This window comes from Leguminivora glycinivorella, chromosome 15, assembly GCF_023078275.1.
Source record: "Leguminivora glycinivorella isolate SPB_JAAS2020 chromosome 15, LegGlyc_1.1, whole genome shotgun sequence".
In the NCBI taxonomy this organism is placed as follows: Eukaryota; Metazoa; Arthropoda; class Insecta; order Lepidoptera; family Tortricidae; genus Leguminivora; species Leguminivora glycinivorella.
This window is the reverse complement of record NC_062985.1, coordinates 4,000,807-4,020,745: the sequence shown is the minus strand read 5'-3', so window position 1 is coordinate 4,020,745 and position 19,939 is coordinate 4,000,807. Positions and strand designations below refer to the sequence as shown.

General features: G+C 38.5%; 2 protein-coding genes across 4 annotated transcripts in view; both read left to right on the top strand.

The window, feature by feature from the left end:
* LOC125234127 (NAD-dependent protein deacetylase Sirt6) overlaps nucleotides 1–19,939 on the top strand; it is a 309,879-nt gene that overhangs the window by 133,299 nt on the left and 156,641 nt on the right. The gene's annotated exons all lie outside the window — the stretch shown is intronic.
* Nucleotides 325–19,817, top strand: LOC125234120 (Bloom syndrome protein homolog). Its single transcript, XM_048140310.1, has 22 exons — nucleotides 325–543; nucleotides 1,022–1,098; nucleotides 5,030–5,076; nucleotides 5,776–5,904; nucleotides 6,059–6,346; nucleotides 6,490–7,609; nucleotides 7,852–8,007; nucleotides 8,528–8,640; nucleotides 8,993–9,171; nucleotides 10,363–10,528; nucleotides 11,149–11,273; nucleotides 11,829–11,988; nucleotides 13,481–13,673; nucleotides 14,922–15,022; nucleotides 15,448–15,543; nucleotides 15,691–15,848; nucleotides 16,602–16,736; nucleotides 17,014–17,178; nucleotides 17,706–17,896; nucleotides 18,246–18,429; nucleotides 18,851–19,002; nucleotides 19,539–19,817. The coding sequence occupies exons 1-22, from the start codon at nucleotides 437–439 to the stop codon at nucleotides 19,634–19,636; spliced, it is 4,140 nt and encodes a 1,379-aa protein (XP_047996267.1). The 5' UTR covers nucleotides 325–436; the 3' UTR covers nucleotides 19,637–19,817.

Sequence of the window (19,939 nt, the reverse complement as noted above, 5' to 3'; positions counted from 1 at the left end):
GGGATATATATTTTTCTATGTGGCAACTACTGCATTCAAATCAGTGAAAGCGTTTAGAACATTCCAAAATGTAGATATAATGTTGATAGAATGTTTATAAAAGTACTTTTTATAATGCCAAATACTTACATATATTGTTAAAATTTATTATTGTTTATTTAGTAAATTTGTTAAATTTGATTTATTTATTGAACTTCAACATACATTTGCTTACAATATCGTTTTATGACTGTTTTTTTTATATGTGGTGCTGTATCTGAGCGTTTCTTTCTACTGTCTGATTCACGTCACGAGCACGATGACAGTTGACAATCAGCAGTGAAAATAGACAGAAATTGAATTGAAGAGAGAAAGAGGGAAAAGAAAACAACGGGGTGTATTCATTTAAATGTATTGTTTAGTATGAGTTATTTTATTTTTATAACAGATTAATGACATGGCCACGAAAAAAATGTCTTTGTCTCAAAACAAACAATCATCTCTCATGAACTTTGTGAAAAAAACCAGTAGGGAATCTTCACGGAATAGTAGTCCAACTCCAGGGTAAGTTTTCTTTAAATATGTATATTTATATTATAAAAGAAACATTTGATAAAGTAGCTTAACTGGTTTTATAACTTAAATAATATTGAACTGATTTAAAATAAAACTTTATCTTTTAGAAATTTGCTTAATAGTATGGCATTTAGTGCAAGGGTGCACTAAATGCCATACTCTTGTTGCAAATATTTAAGTAACTCTTTCTGGGTTATGAGTGAATCAAGCATGTATATAAGTTTTAAGTTTTGCATTAATAGAATTTTATGTATTGTGGGTAGGTATATTGCACAAGCTTTTGTTTACCTTGGAGTGATAGTACTGTACACTCTTCAAAGCTGAAAATCTGAGTTAGCACCACTACCAGATGTTTCATTGGGCTCAAATTTGATATAGTACTTAAATATTGTGCATAGGTTGCAACCACTTTGAGTTTTAGATGACTGTCAGAGGCTAAGTATAATTTACGTTCATATTTTTTCAGCGGTGACAATGAGCAGGTGTCCGAAAAGAAATCCAAATTTGTATGGAAGTCCAAGTCCACACCCACCTCGAATTCTTGTAAGTATTACAATGAAATTATGAATGCATTTGTATGAAATGTGTGAAATAAACTTTAACTATTGGTCATTCTTCTATACTATTGTCATGAGAGTGTTTGTGTCTTCTTTAACTTCAAAATAATTCACATGGTGAAGGATGGATTCGAACCGGCGTTAGCTAGTTGCTAAAGATGTAATTTTTTCTTTAATATGTGACATCTTTATTCAATCCTTAATTTATACATAATTATATAGTAGTGTGACTACTTAAAAAAAAACACAAATCAAAATATTTGTTAAAAATAATTTGATTTCTTCCCAATGCGTATATTTCACATGATTTAGTTCTAAATTATTCCATATGAAATAAAAGACACATTTATGAGAAGGTCAACAATAACAACAATTATTAAATTTTTCACCTTTCAGAACTATTCATTTATTAGCCAAATAGCGACCTTACAGTTTTAAATTTAAAAATATTTTATCAATTATCTTTGCAGATCCAATATAGTAAAAAGCAAGGGTATCAATTTACGTTTTCTTTACAATTCCTTTAGCTATAGGTAGTTTCAACTCAGTTGAGGCCACGCACACTATAACACTGTCATGTAATGATTGAGATTTTGAAATTAGTGTTCTTATGTACCGACTGCAGATTCAACAGTAAATTTCTTACAGAAAGACCAAAAAGTGTCTATTTACTATTTTGTTAAGAATTACGTCTATAGAACAATTTTCAAACAAGACAGAAAATAAAATATCTCGTATGTGATTAATTAATTGTCAGATTATGATTGTAATATAAATCGTAGAAATCAAAGATAATATGTAGTAATTTGCCTTATTTTATCATCGTAGCTGTTAAAATGGTGTTTACCTATTTTGTCATTACTTATTAGCAGACATAAAGTAAAATACCCCATAATGGACGGTGATGCCATTATGGACAAAAAAACACAAATCCTTAAAAATGAGTATCTAAAATAAGTTTCTAAAAACTGACGGCTATGAACCATAAACTAGAGTTGTAGAGCTGTTTCATTTTGAAGTTTCAATTAATTTGGTTATTTCTGAAGGATTTGGCGACAAGATAAAATTCACCAGTTTACTGAAAAATATATCAAGACGAATTCTTAGTAATGTTGCTAAGAGAGTTGAGTTCATGTATAAAATAATAAAAAAATAACGCACGGTGTAATCTTGAATGCGTTTTACTTACTGCATTAAGCATGAGATAAGGTATAAAACATACTAGTTTGTTGCTCCAAAGATATAAAGAAATGACGTTATTTTGCGAGTGTCCCGAGACCCGAAAAACTGCGTACCTCCTATAATGGACAAGGAACAATTTACAAAACCAAAATTTACAAGAAACAATCCTATGTTAAAATAACCCAAACTAATTGTATTTGTGGTGTATAAAATTGACTCATTGCGTATCAGTTGGCTTTAAAAGTAAAATTTTAAACTTATTTCACTGTCCATAATGGGGGATCCATTACTGGAGAACTGCCGTCCATAATTGGAGAAAAAACACCTAGTTTTAATTTGTTAACTATGAAGAAACCAATAGGAGTATCTATTCTGCAATACGCTTGAAATGTAAAAGAAGGATAGGACATTCAAGATTTAACACGCTTAGCCGTAGAATTTTTACATTTATCAGTGAAATATCAAAAACAGGCGAATTTTTTAACCGTCGCCTCATATCTCAAGAAGGACGGTTATCAAGTCGTCTGTATGTTTTTTATTTTTATTTTTTATGTTTGTTCCTCGATATCTCCGTCGTTCCTGGACCGATTTTGAAATTTTTTTTTTTGATTGAATGTATATACATACAGATTGGTCCCATTTTTCTCAGAACCCAGTTCTGATGATGGGATCCTGGAGAAATCGAGGGAACTCCTCAAATCTGAAAGGCATACATATGGTGATTTTTGTGTTAATAAAGGAACAGCATGCATTTAGGTACGGAACAGTGACATTTGGTGCAGTGGAACTGCTGATGATGGCCAGAACGGAACTCTTCAAATCTGAACGGCACGCTTATAGTGACTTGGGTATTTTTATACGAACAGCATGCACTTTCGTACAGAACAGTGACATTTGGTGCAGTGGAATTTCTGATGATGGTCAGAACCGAACTCCTCAAATCTGAACGGCACGCGTATAGTGACTTTGGTATTTTTATAAGAACAGCATGCACTTTCGTCCAGAACAGTGACATTTGGTGCAGTGGAACTGCTGATGATGGCCAGAACCAAACTCCTCAAATCTGAACGGCACGCTTATAGTGACTTTGCCATTTTTATAAGAACAGCATGCACTTTCGTCCAGAACAGTGACATTTGGTGCAGTGGAATTTCTGATGATGGTCAGAACCGAACTCCTCAAATCTGAACGGCACGCTTATAGTGACTTTGGTATTTTTATAAGAACATCATGCACTTTCGTTCAGAACAGTGACATTTGGTGCAGTGGAACTGCTGATGATGGCCAGAACCAAACTCCTCAAATCTGAACGGCACGCTTATAGTGACTTTGCCATTTTTATAAGAACAGCATGCACTTTCATCCAGAACAGTGACATTTGGTGCAGTGGAATTTCTGATGATGGTCAGAACCGAACTCCTCAAATCTGAACGGCATACTTATAGTGACTTTGGTATTTTTATAAGAACAGCATGCACTTTCGTCCAGAACAGTGATATTTGGTGCAGTGGAACTGCTGATGATGGCCAGAACCAAACTCCTCAAACCTGAACGGCTCACTCATAGTGACTTTGGTATTTTTGTAAGAAAAGCATGCATTTAAGTTCAGAACAGTGACATTTATTTAGTTATGTTTGTTAAGCATATGTTTTGAAGTCAAAGTTTGTCAAGCTTCGATTTCTTATAATATAATCAGATTCATGAGGAATTGAGGAAACTCCTCAAACCTTAACGTTATACGTATATTCATTTGTGTTTCCATCTAATAATTAAAGCATTAAAAGCAGTTTTAAAAAATACTTACACATTTCTACATAATCCAACATTCGCAAGTAGCTTTCACCAGAACCCGAAAGGCGACGGTTTTTTTTTTCTTAAAAATTATTTCTTAAACTGTCCATGATTGGGTCCGTCACCTTAGAAGTCGCGGTAGCAATAACGTAAATTAATAGGGACATCCTTCCGATATAATACTTAATTGGAAGTGAAATTTCATATGAGCTATAAAGTTCACCGGATAATTTAATTTAATAAAATAATATCGTTTGTCCTTAGCAAAATTTTATTCGTGCCACCGCAACTTCCAACTAGTAATACTGAGTTCACATTTAATAGCGTCATGAGAAAATTAAACGAAGAAATAGCAGCACTTGATAAAGAAACGTTTCACAGTATTTTCAGAAAAACCCAAGAAAACGAAGAAAGATATAGGGAAAGAGAACCTATGATAGATGATTTAACCGAAAACCAAAACCTTATAATCAATCCTAACGAATCAGATGAAGATATGCCAAGTGACGGTGGTTTATAAAAGGATTTGTTCATTATGTTTTACTGCTTTTAATACCATTAATGATAAGTATATCAATAAATAATAATGTTTTTCAAAAATATATTAATCGTTTTTTTACATTCACTCACTCAATTCATTCATTAATTTTTTTGCAATCAGTACTAATCTTCATTTAGCTGTGTGTGTTATCATTCACTTCAACCTCCGTGGAATTACCTATATATGATGTACCTACAGCAAATTGCAATAAAGTGGTTGGCCACACAATTTTCTGGCGGTGTGAACGGTGAGCTTCAAAATTGCATGGAGAAATTATGAATAATTAAGTTGATAAATTTGTAAAATTTGCCATGCACTTTTGCAGCTCACTGTACACAGATGTGTATATCCAATGTATATCTTGCTGTGCACATAATTTTACTGAACGGAATTTTTATTTCAGGGACACCACCATTCAAACAGAATCCTGTTGGTGTTTCATCACATCAAGTAAGAAAAGAAAACTTCTTCTCATTTACAATTTGTTTTATTTCTAATTTGTTGTTGTTGAGTGTCCTAAGGCACCCCATAGGTGCACAGGGCCTCCACAAGATCCTTCCTTTCTATCTTGAGCCACTGCCTTAGCTCCATGCCGTTGTTCCAGGCTTTCCTCCTTGTGGCTTCCACTCAAACGCAATTATTTCATTTAAGTTTAATTAAGTAGAGGGGCACCCAGAGAGAGGCATGTAGCGTGGCAATGTATTCAATCAGTCAAATCATTTTATTTCTAGTAATAACCTAACCACAAAATTAAAATTTTGAAAAAACCCCCGACTGTGACATAGACCGATTTTCATGAAACATAGCTAAGAACACTCCCGACTAACTCAGCTTTCAGACAAAAAAAACTAAACCGAAAACGTTCATCCGTTCGGGAGCTACAATGCCACAGACAGACACACACACAGACAGACAGACAGACAAACAGACAGACCGACAGACACGTCAAACTTATAACACCCCGTCGTTTTTGCGTCGGGGGTTAAAAACTATATAAAATTATTCTACAACGAATACAAACATATATAGCTAACAACTACTAGTACTTGTGTGGCAAACATTCTATGTAGATAGATGTGCCTCGGCTGAGGTAGTGTGTGTAAAATGATTTAATTTCTTTGTAGAATTGAGTTTAATTTCTGTTTTCAGGTCCCACCTAGACAGAACCAAATATTGCCTGTCACGCCAATAGTTAATACTCCTCCCTCAGCCTTCAACCAGTCCCTGAAATCAAATGTTCCATGTGACAATAGCAATGACATGTTTGCCATGGATGTGGTAAGTTCTAGTCGTCAACTTTGCTAAGTTGTTATTTTGCATAGTCTTACCAGCAACCCTAAACTTATGCTTTTCATCATCATCATCGATATTAAAACACGCGACTCCTTCAAAAGTTAAAGAATAAAATATCAAATTGTTGTTTTAATTTCAGGATGACTCAATGGACTTTCTTGAAACAAACATATCAAAAAATAAAAGCCAATCACCAAAAGAAACCAACAGATCTATCAGAATCAGTTCCAGCCCTTCACCCTCAAAACCTGAGCGCAAATCGGAAGCCAGAGACAAGTCTGTTGAAAACAAGAAAGTTTGTCGAACACCAGAAAAAAGTAGTCCTAAGAAGGATAAGGACCCTCTGAAGAATCTCAAGCTGGATAGCTCAATATCAGGGTTCTTGCAGAAGGTTTCTCATCATCCAGCTTTGAAGAAAGCTAGTGAGGTATATTTACGTTGAGATCATTTTAAGTAAAACCACCTAACATAAGTTTTGATAAAGATCTCTTATAAAAATAAGTGTGAAAGATAAAAAAAATATTTGCTCTAATTGGTAGAACGATGTTTTAATTCATCCGTCTATTACAGGATCGTAGCCTCCAAACAAAAGATAAAGAAGACTGCAAAAAGATGTACATAGAACTGTTAGAAAAAATAGCCGACGCGTTTGACAGAATACCAAACTGCATCAAAGAAAAATTCCCCGGTTACGAAAACAAAACTTACGCTAAAATGAAACTGTTGAAATCAAAATTAAAAACAGCAATAACTAAAGTACCTGATGATACAACTCAGTGCTTCTTAGATAGTCAACCCAGTACTAGTAAATGTAATACACAAGTAAATGGTCGGGAAAGTCCATCGTTACTTGGTGATATTGATGACATAAACGACTTCCAAATGCCACGACACAAACTTCTTAACGGGGAAAGACCTGTCCTGACATCTGATACTTCAACACCAGAATTTACATTTAACAAAGCAGCCCCAAATAAAACGATATATTCTGATTTAATGGCTAAAAAATCTCTATCTTTTGAAGCGTTTTCGCCTGCAGGAAATGATAGCGCCCAATCAGACGTAGAGAATTTAGATACATCTGAATCAAATAAAAGTAAAGGGAAATTTGTTTTTAAAAAACCTTCTAGACTTAGCGAAGATAACACTACGCCAAACAGAGATGTACCTTCAAAGACTTTAGAAAGGTTCAAAAACGCATCCGAAAGACTCAAGCCAGTATTAGCTGAAGAACCTGCTAAATACGTGCCTGTAGCAAACAGCTCAGTTGGTTTCCAACCCTCTGAGTTGAGTAAGAATTTGTCAAGCTTCAACAAACCTTGCACGGCTGTTTCGCCAATAATAAAAGAACCGGTTCAAGACTACGATGAAAACGATTATGAAATACCTTTAGATATGGATGATGATACGGATATCATTCCAGAAAGTTCTAAAGCCAGTGTGATTGATATAAGTGATTCTCAGCCAAGTATAAGTAACACTCAGATTGTGAATGGTAAGGAGGTTGCAGTGGACGACGATGGTTGGCCGGAGTACAAGCTGGAAGATTTTGAGGATGATATGGATATAGCGCTGACAACGGAACCGGAAGTTGTGAAGCTGATGGAGAATTCTACCTTGGAGACGGAGACGCCTAAGTATAAGGGCATGGGGAATTTCCATGAGGGGACGCAGAATGATGGAATTACTGGTAAGGTATTTTGCGACTTTTGTTTCTGTGCGCTACAATCGATATGTGATGAACGCTAGTCTATGATCCAACATACCTTGGATAACATTGAAATTGTACAATCCAAACCAAAATTGAGATTTTATCTAAAGTCGAATGCCAAGTCCTATTTTGCCTCCGTATTCCTGACAGTCCTGACTGGTTAGCCACTTCCCATTTAAATTTTAACCCTATTTTCTGTACATAAACGTTTGATTTTGCAGGCGAGTTCGACGGCATGGACTACCCTCACTCATCCCTTATGATGGAAATGTTCAGCGAGAAGTTCGGTCTTCGCTCCTTCCGACCAAACCAGTTGCAAGTGATCAATGCTACTTTGTTGGGACACGACTGTTTCGTACTCATGCCTACTGGCGGAGGTAATTCAAATAATTCCTACACATTAACCCCACGTACCTATGTCTAAGCAGTCTAAGCACTGATCAGTGCGTGGGAGTTTTAATCTATTGTTTTAAATGTCAAGGTCAATGATAAAAATTGACAAGCTACTTACGAAGGATCTTGACATTTAAAACAATAGATTAAAATTTCCGCGCACGGATCCTTGTCCAAGCATAGGATTAGTTAAGGCTATGTTTAGTTCGTCTGCGATAAGATGGATCTGCGTTTCTTCTGCCCAAACAAGTTGTAAGAAATCAATGTTACTTTGTTGAGACACGACTACTTAATGCTCGCGCGTACGTGTGGATATAATCGTTGTAGGGAACAAATGAAATTATTTTATAAAATATTTTTTGATTTGTTTTTTAAGTAGTAACACTACTATATATAAATTTACGAATACTAATATAATCGTGTTAAAAACATTGACTTTTGATGGACATTTACTATCCAACACACACACAGCTTCATGGATTTTTAGAGTGACGATGTTTTCAGGTAAATCATTGTGCTACCAGCTGCCAGCAATCTTAACGCCAGGGGTGACGATCGTCATATCTCCACTGAAGTCGCTCATTTTGGACCAAGTCAACAAACTGCTATCACTAGATGTAAGTTATACATTAGATTTCTTTTTCTTTGTTTTTCAAAGTGGCAATACTGGCCAAAATGCCACTCGCCATGCCGTTTTACACCTGTAGGGCTAGCACATGATTGTCGCGAATGTCGCCGCGAGATACACTACCCGTCCTTATGTCATTAATACAATAAAATTAGACAAAGACGTGTCATCTCTCTCGCGACAATCATGTGCTAGCCCTTTTGGAACTTATTTATGGGGTTCATCTCGCTATTATTATCTAAGTCGCCGATCCATATTAGGTACCCGTTTTCTATAACATTTTGTATGACTACCTGATAAAATACCTTCTGATACGGAAAGTCGTATATTTATTCCACTAGATCCCAGCGGCCCATCTCTCCGGCGATGTATCTTTAGCCGAGGTGGACGAGATATACCACAAGTTGTCACTACGGGAGCCAACCATCAAGCTGCTCTACGTGACTCCAGAGAAGATCAGCAGCTCACCTAAGTTCCAGTCTATGTTAGACACGCTCTACTCGCGGGACAAGCTGGCCAGGTATGTAGATGATTGATTATGATGATGATGAGATAATGGACTAGTTTCTTATACTTAAAATAAAATATTTTATGCAGTGCACGAAATAAAGCACCACATAATTAGAAGAAAAATATGGACAGCAGTTACTTTTAAACATAATTTCTATTTAATAAGTCATAGAGAAAGATATAAAGTAAATGAATTGATCGTGACGTCACTCCTCAGTATTTCATAGTAATTCCATATTATTCCGTAGGAAACTAGCCTTTTCTAGCACCACCATACAAGATCCGTCACATATTACTACAAAACCATGCACCATTTTAGGTACAAAACCAGACAGGCCGGGTGGATTTTCTAACAGGGGAACAGCTCTTAGATTCTTAGGGTGAAGTTTTTGTGTGAAATCACTTGATCGATCTTATATCTCTCCAACTGATAATACCAACTCCAACTACCCTTTCAAAATGTTTAACTTTGCCCAATCTAAGTATGATAGGTATTGATATGTTTCAATATGTACATGAAAGTAAATTTGGACCACAATCCATGCTAATATTATAAATGGGAAAGTGTGTGTGTCTGTTTGTTTGTCTGTTCTTCATGGCAAAACGGAGAGACGAATTGACGTGATTTTTTAAGTGGAGATAGTTGAAGGGATGGAGAGTGACATAGGCTACTCTGTCTCTTTCTAATCCCCTACTTCTCTAAATTGGAGGGTAGAAGTTTGTACGGAACATTCCGCAATTTCTAAATTTAACGCGAGCGAAGCCGCGGGCAAAAGCTAGTACTTCATAAAGTTAAGGAAACTATTCGCAAAACTCATTGTAAAGACAAAAGGCTATGATAAATGATAATTTAAGTGCAAAATTATAAATAAATAAATAATATAAATAAATAAATAAATAGGACATTCTTACACAGATTGACTGAGGCCCACGGTAAGCTCAAGAAGGCTTGTGTTGTGGGTACTCAGACAACGATATATTTAATATATAAATACTTATATACATAGAAAACATCCATGACTCAGGAACAAATATCTGTGCTCATCACACAAATAAATGCCCTTACCGGGATTCGAATCCGGGACCGCGGCGCAGCAGGCAGGGTCACTACCGACTGCGCCAGACCGGTCGTCAAAAACCAAAGTTTCCCCTTCGTAAACATGACTCGCAAAAAATACAAAAAACAATAATTCGCGTACAGGTTCGTGATCGACGAAGCACATTGCGTGTCCCAGTGGGGCCACGACTTCCGGCCGGACTACAAGCGGCTGTACATGCTGCGGGAACGGTTCCCCACCACCAACATCATGGCACTCACTGCCACCGCCACGCCGAGGGTCCGCATGGACATATTGCATCAGCTAAAGGTAAAAGTTTTATGTATTTAGGGGGCTAGGTATACCTACGGTTAGGTATCATACATTAATAAGCTGGTTACTTGGTCGAGGATTTATTCCGGATTGGCTTACGTGACTCTTCAGGACTAGTCACCTTTTGCTTCGCTAAAAAGTGCTTTCACACGCTGTAGTAGTAAAACAGTCATGTTCTACTACAGGTTGTATTATTAATGCCGGGAGTAGAATAAGTGATTAAATGTTCTGTGATAATTTGATATGTTTTCTCTGAAGAAGAACGACGTATTAATAAGCAATAATATAATTTATTGAAATTAATTTCCATAGAGTACCTAGTCTGTTCATATTCTTTGATGAATACTTTTGCATGTTAAATTGTATTTTGTTATTTAATGCATGTTAATTATAAGATGTAATGTTTTGAAAAGAAGTTGCCCGCCGAGTTTCTTGCCGGTCCCATAGTGGATACCCCCCTCCCAACTGAGAGGGGACTGAAATCTTCTCGAAGCTGAGGCGTAGGGTTAGAGCCGGTGTAGCTTTATTTGACGTTCATATGCGCATTGTAATATGCCTACTTGAAAAATAAACATTTCATTTTCATTTCATTTTCAAATTTTGAATATTACTTTCAGGTATCGAAGTGCAAATGGTTCCTGTGTTCGTTCAACCGGCCCAACCTAGCCTACCGTATCCTCGAAAAGAAACCCAAGAACATCAACCAAGACGTTGCGAACATAATTAAGGAGAAGTTCTTCCGGTAACTAGTCATATACATAACAGTTGCTGGCTGAAGTACACACTCTTCGAGAGCCTCTCGCCGATTGGAACGAAATGAGCAAAACTGAGATTGTCAAGTCTAATGCAGAGCATATGTGAGTGTGTGCAGTAAAACGTCCTACTTGGTCGGTTACCATTAAGGCGAGATTTACTTGTATCTTTATTTTATTTATTTAAACTTTGTTGCACAAATTTACAAAAAAAAAGAGTACAAAATGGTGGACTTAACGCCTTGAAGCATTCTCTACCAGTCCAAACCTTAGTTTGGTCATGTTTGGTGCAGAATTTTAAAAATTAAATAAGAATCTTTATATGAATAAACTGACAAAGCGGCTTTATAGCAACCGACGAAGTGGGACGTTTTCTCGTGCACACTCACATATGATGTCACTGTGTGTCGACGTGTGTATATTTACAGCTTACATTGCCATCACTGGATCAAAAATTTGACACGTGTAATATCACCATAACCAATGCACATATCTAATTACAATTTAGAATCTTAACTCCATTGTAACACAGTTAAAACTTTCAGTGACTCGGGCATAGTTTATTGCCTGTCGCGAAAAGAGTGCGAGACTCTGTCCGGAGACCTTCGTAAAGTGGGCATCCAAGCCGCGCCGTACCACGCCGGCCTGCCGGACAAGAAGAGGGAACAGGTGCAAGCGGGATGGGTCGCTGACAAGTTTAAAGTGGTAAGTTGGACCATAGATTAAATATAAGATCATACCATCCCATCAAAGAGGCATAAGTAACGGAAGAGTTTTGTAACTCCATACATCAGTAAATGCGGGTTATTTGTATAGGCATAGTTAAGTGACATCTAGCGACAATCACGCGTCAAATAGCGTGAATTATCAGTACCACTACTCGATACTAGGTGTCAACTGTGTCTCGTCTGCCAAAAATTTAATGTTAGAACAGTTTACAACTTATATTACAAGCAGAAGGAATTGAAAACAGAATACTGATTAATACTATTGTAATATAAGTTAAAAATTGGTGAGCATTAGATTTTTCGTTCGTCGCGACATCTATTGACAAGTAGTAGTACTGATAATTTATGCTAGTTAACGCGTGATTGTCGCTAGATGTCACTTAACGATGCCTATACAAATAAGCGGGTTATTTGTATAGGCATCCTGGTGTATAAATAAATAAATAATAATAAATAAATAAATATAGGACATTCTTACACAGGAGGCTTGTGTTGTGGGTACTCAGACAACGATATATATAATATATAAATACGTATATACATAGAAAACATCCATGACTCAGGAAGAAATATCTGTGCTCATCACACAAATAAATGCCCTTACCGGGATTCGAACCCGGGACCGCGGCGCAGCAGGCAGGGTCACTACCGACTGCGCCAGACCGGTCGTCAAAATGGAGTTGTCAAAATGTATGGAGTTACAACTCTTCCCTGACTTATTCCTCTATGATCCCATACATTAAAACGCGACCGGCTAAGAACGCGCATACACTACACCACACATAGATTTTTTATACTACGTCGGTGGCAAACAAGTATACGGCCCGCCTGATGTAAAGCGGTCACCGTAACCTATGGACGCCTGCAACTCAAACAGTGTCACATACGCGTTGCCACCCCATTAGAAACTTGTACATTCCCTTTTGCGATGGCGTTACGTGTCACTTTTGACATAGGTTTATGGCTCGAAAGTGGCACAACGCCAATCTACAAATAATCGATGGCAACAAGGCATTTTTTTGTGGCGCCATCTATGTGTGGTGTAGTGTATGCGCGTTTTTAGGCGGTCGCATTTTAATGTATGGGATGGTATGACCTTCTTATACGAGTATTTAATCTATGATTGGACCTAAAAGCTAACTAGCATTATTGACATAAAACTTGATTATGTTGGCGGCGATCGTTCATAAAATCCGCTCGATCCCAAGTTCACATGTAAAAATAATTTGACGGACACAATTAAACCAATAGATCGGTTTGTTAAGCTGCTTCAGATTCCCGAAAGACAAACTTTCCAGAAATATACTCGTCAATATCAGATAATGATTTCACTTTGCCATAGACTCGTTTCCCGATGTACCTAGAGTTTCTCAATCTATTGGATAAAGCGATCGCCCGCCGACACACTTTTTCGAGTTCTGCTTCAGAAATACCAGGATCCCATAACTTATAAAGACACTTTCCCTCAGATCTGCGCGACGATTGCGTTCGGAATGGGAGTCGACAAAGCAGACGTGCGATACGTGATCCACCACAGTATGCCGAAGTCAGTAGAGGGATATTACCAAGAGGCCGGTCGCGCTGGTCGCGACGGAGAGCTGGCTACTTGTCTACTGTATTATTCGTATTGTGACGTGGCGCGGTATCGGAGACTGCTTGATAGTGAGTTGATTTGTACTTATTATCTTCTAACTCCAACTGGCTTAGGGTAAAGGCACATTTAGACGGTATGAGGACTCTCCTACGAGTTTTATTACATTGCGGTATTTGATGGCTGTGCAAAACTGTATGTAATGTAACTTCAACAGCCCGCAATGTAATTAAAATTGCATGCAAGTTCGGTCTAAATCAGGCCTAAGGCATGGGCTCACTGAGGAGTGACGTCACGGTCAATTCATTTACTTTATATCTTTCTTTTAGACTTATTAAATAGAAATTATGTTTAAAAATAACTACTTTCCATATTTTTCTTCTAATTATGTGCTGCTTTATTTCGTGCACTGCGTAAAATATTTTATTTTAAGTATAGGAAACTAGCCTATTGAAGCTCCTACAAGTGTCCTGAGTCGACGCCGCATAGCGTGCACGCGTGAGCCCGCCCCGCTGCACGTCAATCTGACCGAGCGTCCGCTCAGGCCCTGCACTTATAGCTCACGAGTACCGTCACAGTATCTGTATATCTATAGTTTGTACAGTTACAAATAAAACCGGCCAAGAGCGTGTCGGGGCACGCTCAGTGTAGGGTTCCGTAGTTTTACGTATTTTTCTCAAAAACTACGAAACCTATCAAGTTCAAAACAATTTTCCTAGAAAGTATTTATAAAAGTCTACTTTTGTGATTTTTTTCATATTTTTTAAACATATGGTTCAATAGTTAGAGTTAGGGGGACACACACTTTTTTTTCCTTTAGGAGCGAATATTTCCGAAAATATTAATATTATCAAAAAACGTTTTTAGTAAACCCTTATTCATTTTTAAATACCTATCCAAAAATATATCACACGTTGGGGTTGGAATGAAAAAAAAATCAGTCCCCACTTTACATGAAGGGGGGTACTCTAACAAATCATTTTTTTTCACTTTTTATTTTTGCACTTTGTCGGCGTGATTGATATATATATATATATATATATATATATATATATTGGTACCAAATTTCAGCTTTCTAGTGCTAACGGTCACTAAGATTATCCGCGGACGGACGGACAGATAGACATGGCGAAACTATAAGGGTTCCTAGTTGACTACGGAACCCTAAAAAGGCAGTCAATTATGCAGCTAAGATACTCTCTCGGCGCTCTTGAGCTAATCCAAAAGTCACAGTTGCGCTGTTCGACTCGAAAGAACACTGATCTTCTTATCTTTGTGAATAGTTTTGTTACAATAATGCTGATGTGTACCGTCAACAGTGGAACGCAACGCTACCCCGGAGGCGAAGCGAGTGCATATCGAAAACTTGCTGCGAATGGTGGAGGTCTGCGAGAGCGTCACGGAGTGTCGCCGCGCGCAGGTGTGTAGGATATAATCGTATGTGTAGTATATAATTACTATACTTGACGCGACCAAAGATGATTCGTATAACAATATAAATATTAACCTTTTTAAGAAAGCAATTTAACCTTTTATTGTTTATTAATTCTCTGCGATATTAAGCGATCCAAAAACATTTCATATTGATAGCTACCGTACAAAAATGAACATACGAATCATCATTAGCGGCGTCAAGTATAGCTTGAGCCTAACTGACATGGTCAATCTCGTGACATCACGCTTGCGTTACAAATTAAGACTATTTTTATATTTTAGCAAATATATCTGTAACAGTAAGTATTCTTACAATCACCTCACAAGTGCCAATGCTAAGGTTTGTTTTAATTATCATGTGCTGACTCAAAATAGCCCACATTTGAAAGTTTGTATATTTTCAATAAACAGGTGCTGGGGTACTTGGGCGAGCGCTTCAGCCGCGCGGAGTGCGCCGCTTACAAGGCGGCCGCCTGCGACAACTGTCTGCAGGCTGCTGATTATAAGGTAATTTTTATCTGCAGGGTCCATTAGTGTCTAAACTGTTAAGCAAACTGGTAATGACGTGTCTTTATCGCTTGCAAAACTACTTTATATCCAACTTCCAAAACTCCAGTGGCTCTATAGTTTTTCAAAATGTTTAATTGTTTTCAGCCTGTGGACGTAACAGAAGAATGCAAGCTCATCGTTCGCGGCATCCGCGACGCTACCGCGAGTCGCTCCTCGTTCACCTTACTGCATATCGCAGACGCACTTAGAGGGTCCATGCAGCAAAGGATACAGTCCTTACACAAGAGCCCTATACACGGACGGTGAGTGTAGAACGGACTTAACAGTCCATATTTGTGTTAGAAGTAAAGTGGTCGGTTGTCAGTCAAGTTGAGCTTCGTTAATATTACTACATATTCCATGCAGCAGAGAATACAGTCCTTACAAAAATGCCCAATGCATGAACGGTGAGTGTATAACAGCCTAATGAAAAAATACCATTCAATTTTTAATTATTTGCATGACTGTCGCATTGCTAGTGGATTTGGAACGAAGTATGAAAATGTCCTACTAATATTCATGTCTGGACCAAGTCGTATGTTGGCGTCGAGTGTGTTTTCCCCATCACCAACTTCGCACAGTATGTTAATAAAAGTCACTTCGAAACAGCCAAAGTCGAGTTACCTTGACTTAATCAAGGCTCAAATTGGTTTCTTACCACTTGGCGTTCCCCATGCTTGTTTTAATGATTTAAATAAATAATAAATAAATATTGGGGGACACCTTACACAGATCAGCCTAGCCCCAAACTAAGCAAAGCATGTACATACTGTGGGTGCTAGGTGATGATATACTTACTTATATACATAGAAAACGTCCATGACTCAGGAACAAATATCTGTGCTCATCACACAAATGAATGCCCTTACCGGGATTTGAACCCGGGACCGTGACTTAGCAGGCAGGGTCACGACGCGCTAGGCCAGACCGGTCGTCCGGTTTAAAATATCGCCTTCCTTTACATGGCGACCGTGTCACGACATGATATGAACACATAATATCTGCCTTGTTCACAGGTGTAAGTCATGGCAGCGCGGCGACCCGCTCCGCCTGCTGCGGCAGATGGTGGTTCGCTCGCTGCTGGCCGAGAAACTCGTGGTCAACAACGATATCGCCAGCGCTTACGTCATTCTGGGACCCGCTGTTGACAAGTACGTGCGTCTAATATGTTTGATGTATATACTAATTTCTACCACGATATGATTATTATTAGATTAAACTACCTTCAACTTAAAGTATTCCTTCCGCTCTTTCGGGCATGAAACTATTACCTTACTAAATCGGATGAGCGATTGAAGCGTGAAGAGCTAACACAGACAGATATACTTTTGCATTTACAATTCGATTTTTCCTAGTACATTACACAGTAGGAAATATAATGTACCAATATTAATGACCCAGTTTACGAAATCTTTGTAATTCTTCCAGGTTAATGTCAGGCAACGTCCGCGTAGTATTCCCAATGAAGGTGGAAAAGAAACCTAAACTGACGGTGACAGCTGCCGCGCCCGCCGCCAAGGCCGACACGCCAATCAACGCGCTCATCAAGAGGATAGAGGAGAGGTGCTACGCCGACCTGGTCGAGGCTTGTCGGTACGTAACGAGATAATTGGTTCAGCGCAGGAAGAAAAACTAGCGGTCACCCCAAGGGTGTACAGAATACGCGCCCATCAAGAGGATCGAGACATGTTTAGCAAAGGGTATAAAGAAACCACCACCACTCTCGCGCCACCAAAACTTCAATACAGAAGATCGAGGAAAGTTGTGGTGACTGTTGCTTTCTACCTACCCTGTGCTAAAGGTATCTCGATTCTTTTGACGGGCGCGTATTCTGTACACCCTTGGGGTTGAACGTTAGTTTTTCTTCTGCTGCACAGTTGCACTCAAACTTGGTCAGGTCAGGCCAAAAAGTGTACAAAATACGTTCTCATCAAAAAAATCAGGGATAGTTACGCATGACGGTATAATTGCTCGGAGTGTCCTGGCAGGCAAGTATGGTCGCGTGATAAACGATTTTCGTATCAATCCGTTTCATTATTAAATCCTGCGAGAATTTACTTTCGTAGGTAGGTACCTAAGACTAGTTCTTCGCCAGACGCTCATGTATTATTTAATTTCAGGGAAATGGCGGAAGCTCGCGGCACATCCCTAATAGCAGTAATGCCGCTGGCCGGCTTAAAGGCCATGTCTACACGGCTACCAGAATCGCCGGACGACATGCTATCTCTGCCTCATGTCACCCGCGCCAACTATGACAAATATGGCGCGGAGCTGCTCAAGATTACATCAGCTTATGCCGTGGAAAAGATGGGTAAGTCCTAAACATAGTTGTAGAAAATAATGATTTTTTTTCGTGTATTTTTCGAATACTTCTAAAACGAGCTTTCAGAACATCTTCCCAAATTGACGGAAAATAAAGAGTTTAAACTAAGCTGTTATTGCCTTACAGGCTTACACACACCCGTGAATATTCTACACGGTTTCCTGTGTTGTTGGACATTTTAGATACATAACAAATGGGTAATAAAGTACAAAAATAAATATACAGTCATAGTATAAATCTGTTTATATGAGATTTATATTAGGCTTTATGACATAACTTTTTCGCTTGCAAGTTTTGCAGTGTTTACATGTATAAGGTTTTATGGATTTTTTTCCAGGTCTTCTCATGCAGTATCAAGACGAGTTAGAACAAGAGAAACCAGCCGAAGATGATTTCGCCGACGGCACTGACTCAGAAACAGACTGGGACAGTCTGGCCAAAGGCGCTAGCCACAATGCAAGTGCCTCAAGTACCAGGAGTCGAGGACGCGGGAGGAGCTTCACAAGAGGAGTTAAGAAGAGGTTAGTTAAAGTTACAACAGTGTAGAATGATGAACAGATTAAGAAACAGACTAAGGGCCAGTTGCATGAACCACATTTGACAGACACATCATGCAATGCATCATGCACTTCAAGCAAAAAGAGCAGAGGACGCGGCAGGAGTTTCACTACGGCGGTTAGTGATATTGAAAGAAAATCTGAAATCCTTAAAAACTGGTGAGCTCGGCCACAGGAGCTAGCCACAATGCCAGGGTCTCCAACGCCAGGAGTAGAGGACGCATGGGGAGCTTCAATAGGGCGGTTAAGAATCGTTCCTCAAGTTTATAGGGTAATAGTGCCGTATCCTAGCTAGCTAATCAGAGATGCGCCTAGAATATATTTTTCCTCAGCTGTTTAGCTGCTTATGTTACTAAGGTGTATGTCGTCTTCCTTGTGTTTGCAGGTTTAAGAAGAAGCGAGCAGCGTCGGCAGCCAAGACGAAAGCCGCACTAGGCGCTTACGCGGCGCGCGGGCGCGGCGCGACCAGTGCCCGGGGCGCGAGCGCGGCCGGCAGCTCCGCGGCTGCCAAGCCCGTGCCCGCTTGGAAATCTTCAGGTTACTCCACTGTGCTTATATGCAAATACACTTACGTAAATGTTTTATGTCAATTGTTAGGTCAATCAGCGGCAAGAGTTACATTAATATGAGTCACACCGTTCCATTTATTCACGATGCAAATTCGAGTGATAATCGATCTCTAAATAAGTGATTCTTTCCCGATATACATATGCATAGAATCCTGATGCCTTTCATTTGCAGCTGTAGTTCAAATAAATACGTGATGAAGTCGTGTCTCACGTTACTTTTACGTGGACTCACCCGTTTGTAAAAAAATAAATCATGTATTTCGCGCTGTTGTTCTAATAAATAAAATGAAAATGTAACAAATAGATACCCTTCAATTATTCAGACACACTTAGCTCTTAACGGCAATTAAAACACAGAGTATATGCGCTAAGAGAGGAGTCACATGATGTAGCCCCATTCATTCCATAACTCTTCTCTCTTCAAACACTGTTAAAAACAACCTGTTTCCAATGTGTGCCATATTCAATACATGAATATAAATTGTATAAACCTTCTATTCATAGCTGGAAACAAGCTGGGAAGCATGCCGGTGCCTCGCGCCAATACTGTGCTCAATACCAGGCCGGGCGTCTTTAACCCGTCCAAGCTCAACCTGTTATAGACCCAACAGCTGAAATTGATAATCGGATGAAGGTAATATTTCGATATTAACTAAAACTGCAGTATTAACAGGCTGACCGTATGCTTGTTTGCCACCGACGTAGTTTAAAAAAAAACTCAATATGAAGATGAAGATTTGAAGAAGTTATAGCACAACCTATAAAATAAACAAATGACCAAATCTCTCTTCATCAGTTCAGAGTTTGATGTCAGCGACTTGGTAAAAAGTGCCTTATGTGTACGATTTAAGGACTTAAATAACGTTATCTTGGATTAACCTCAATAATAATAGGATCAAAATTAG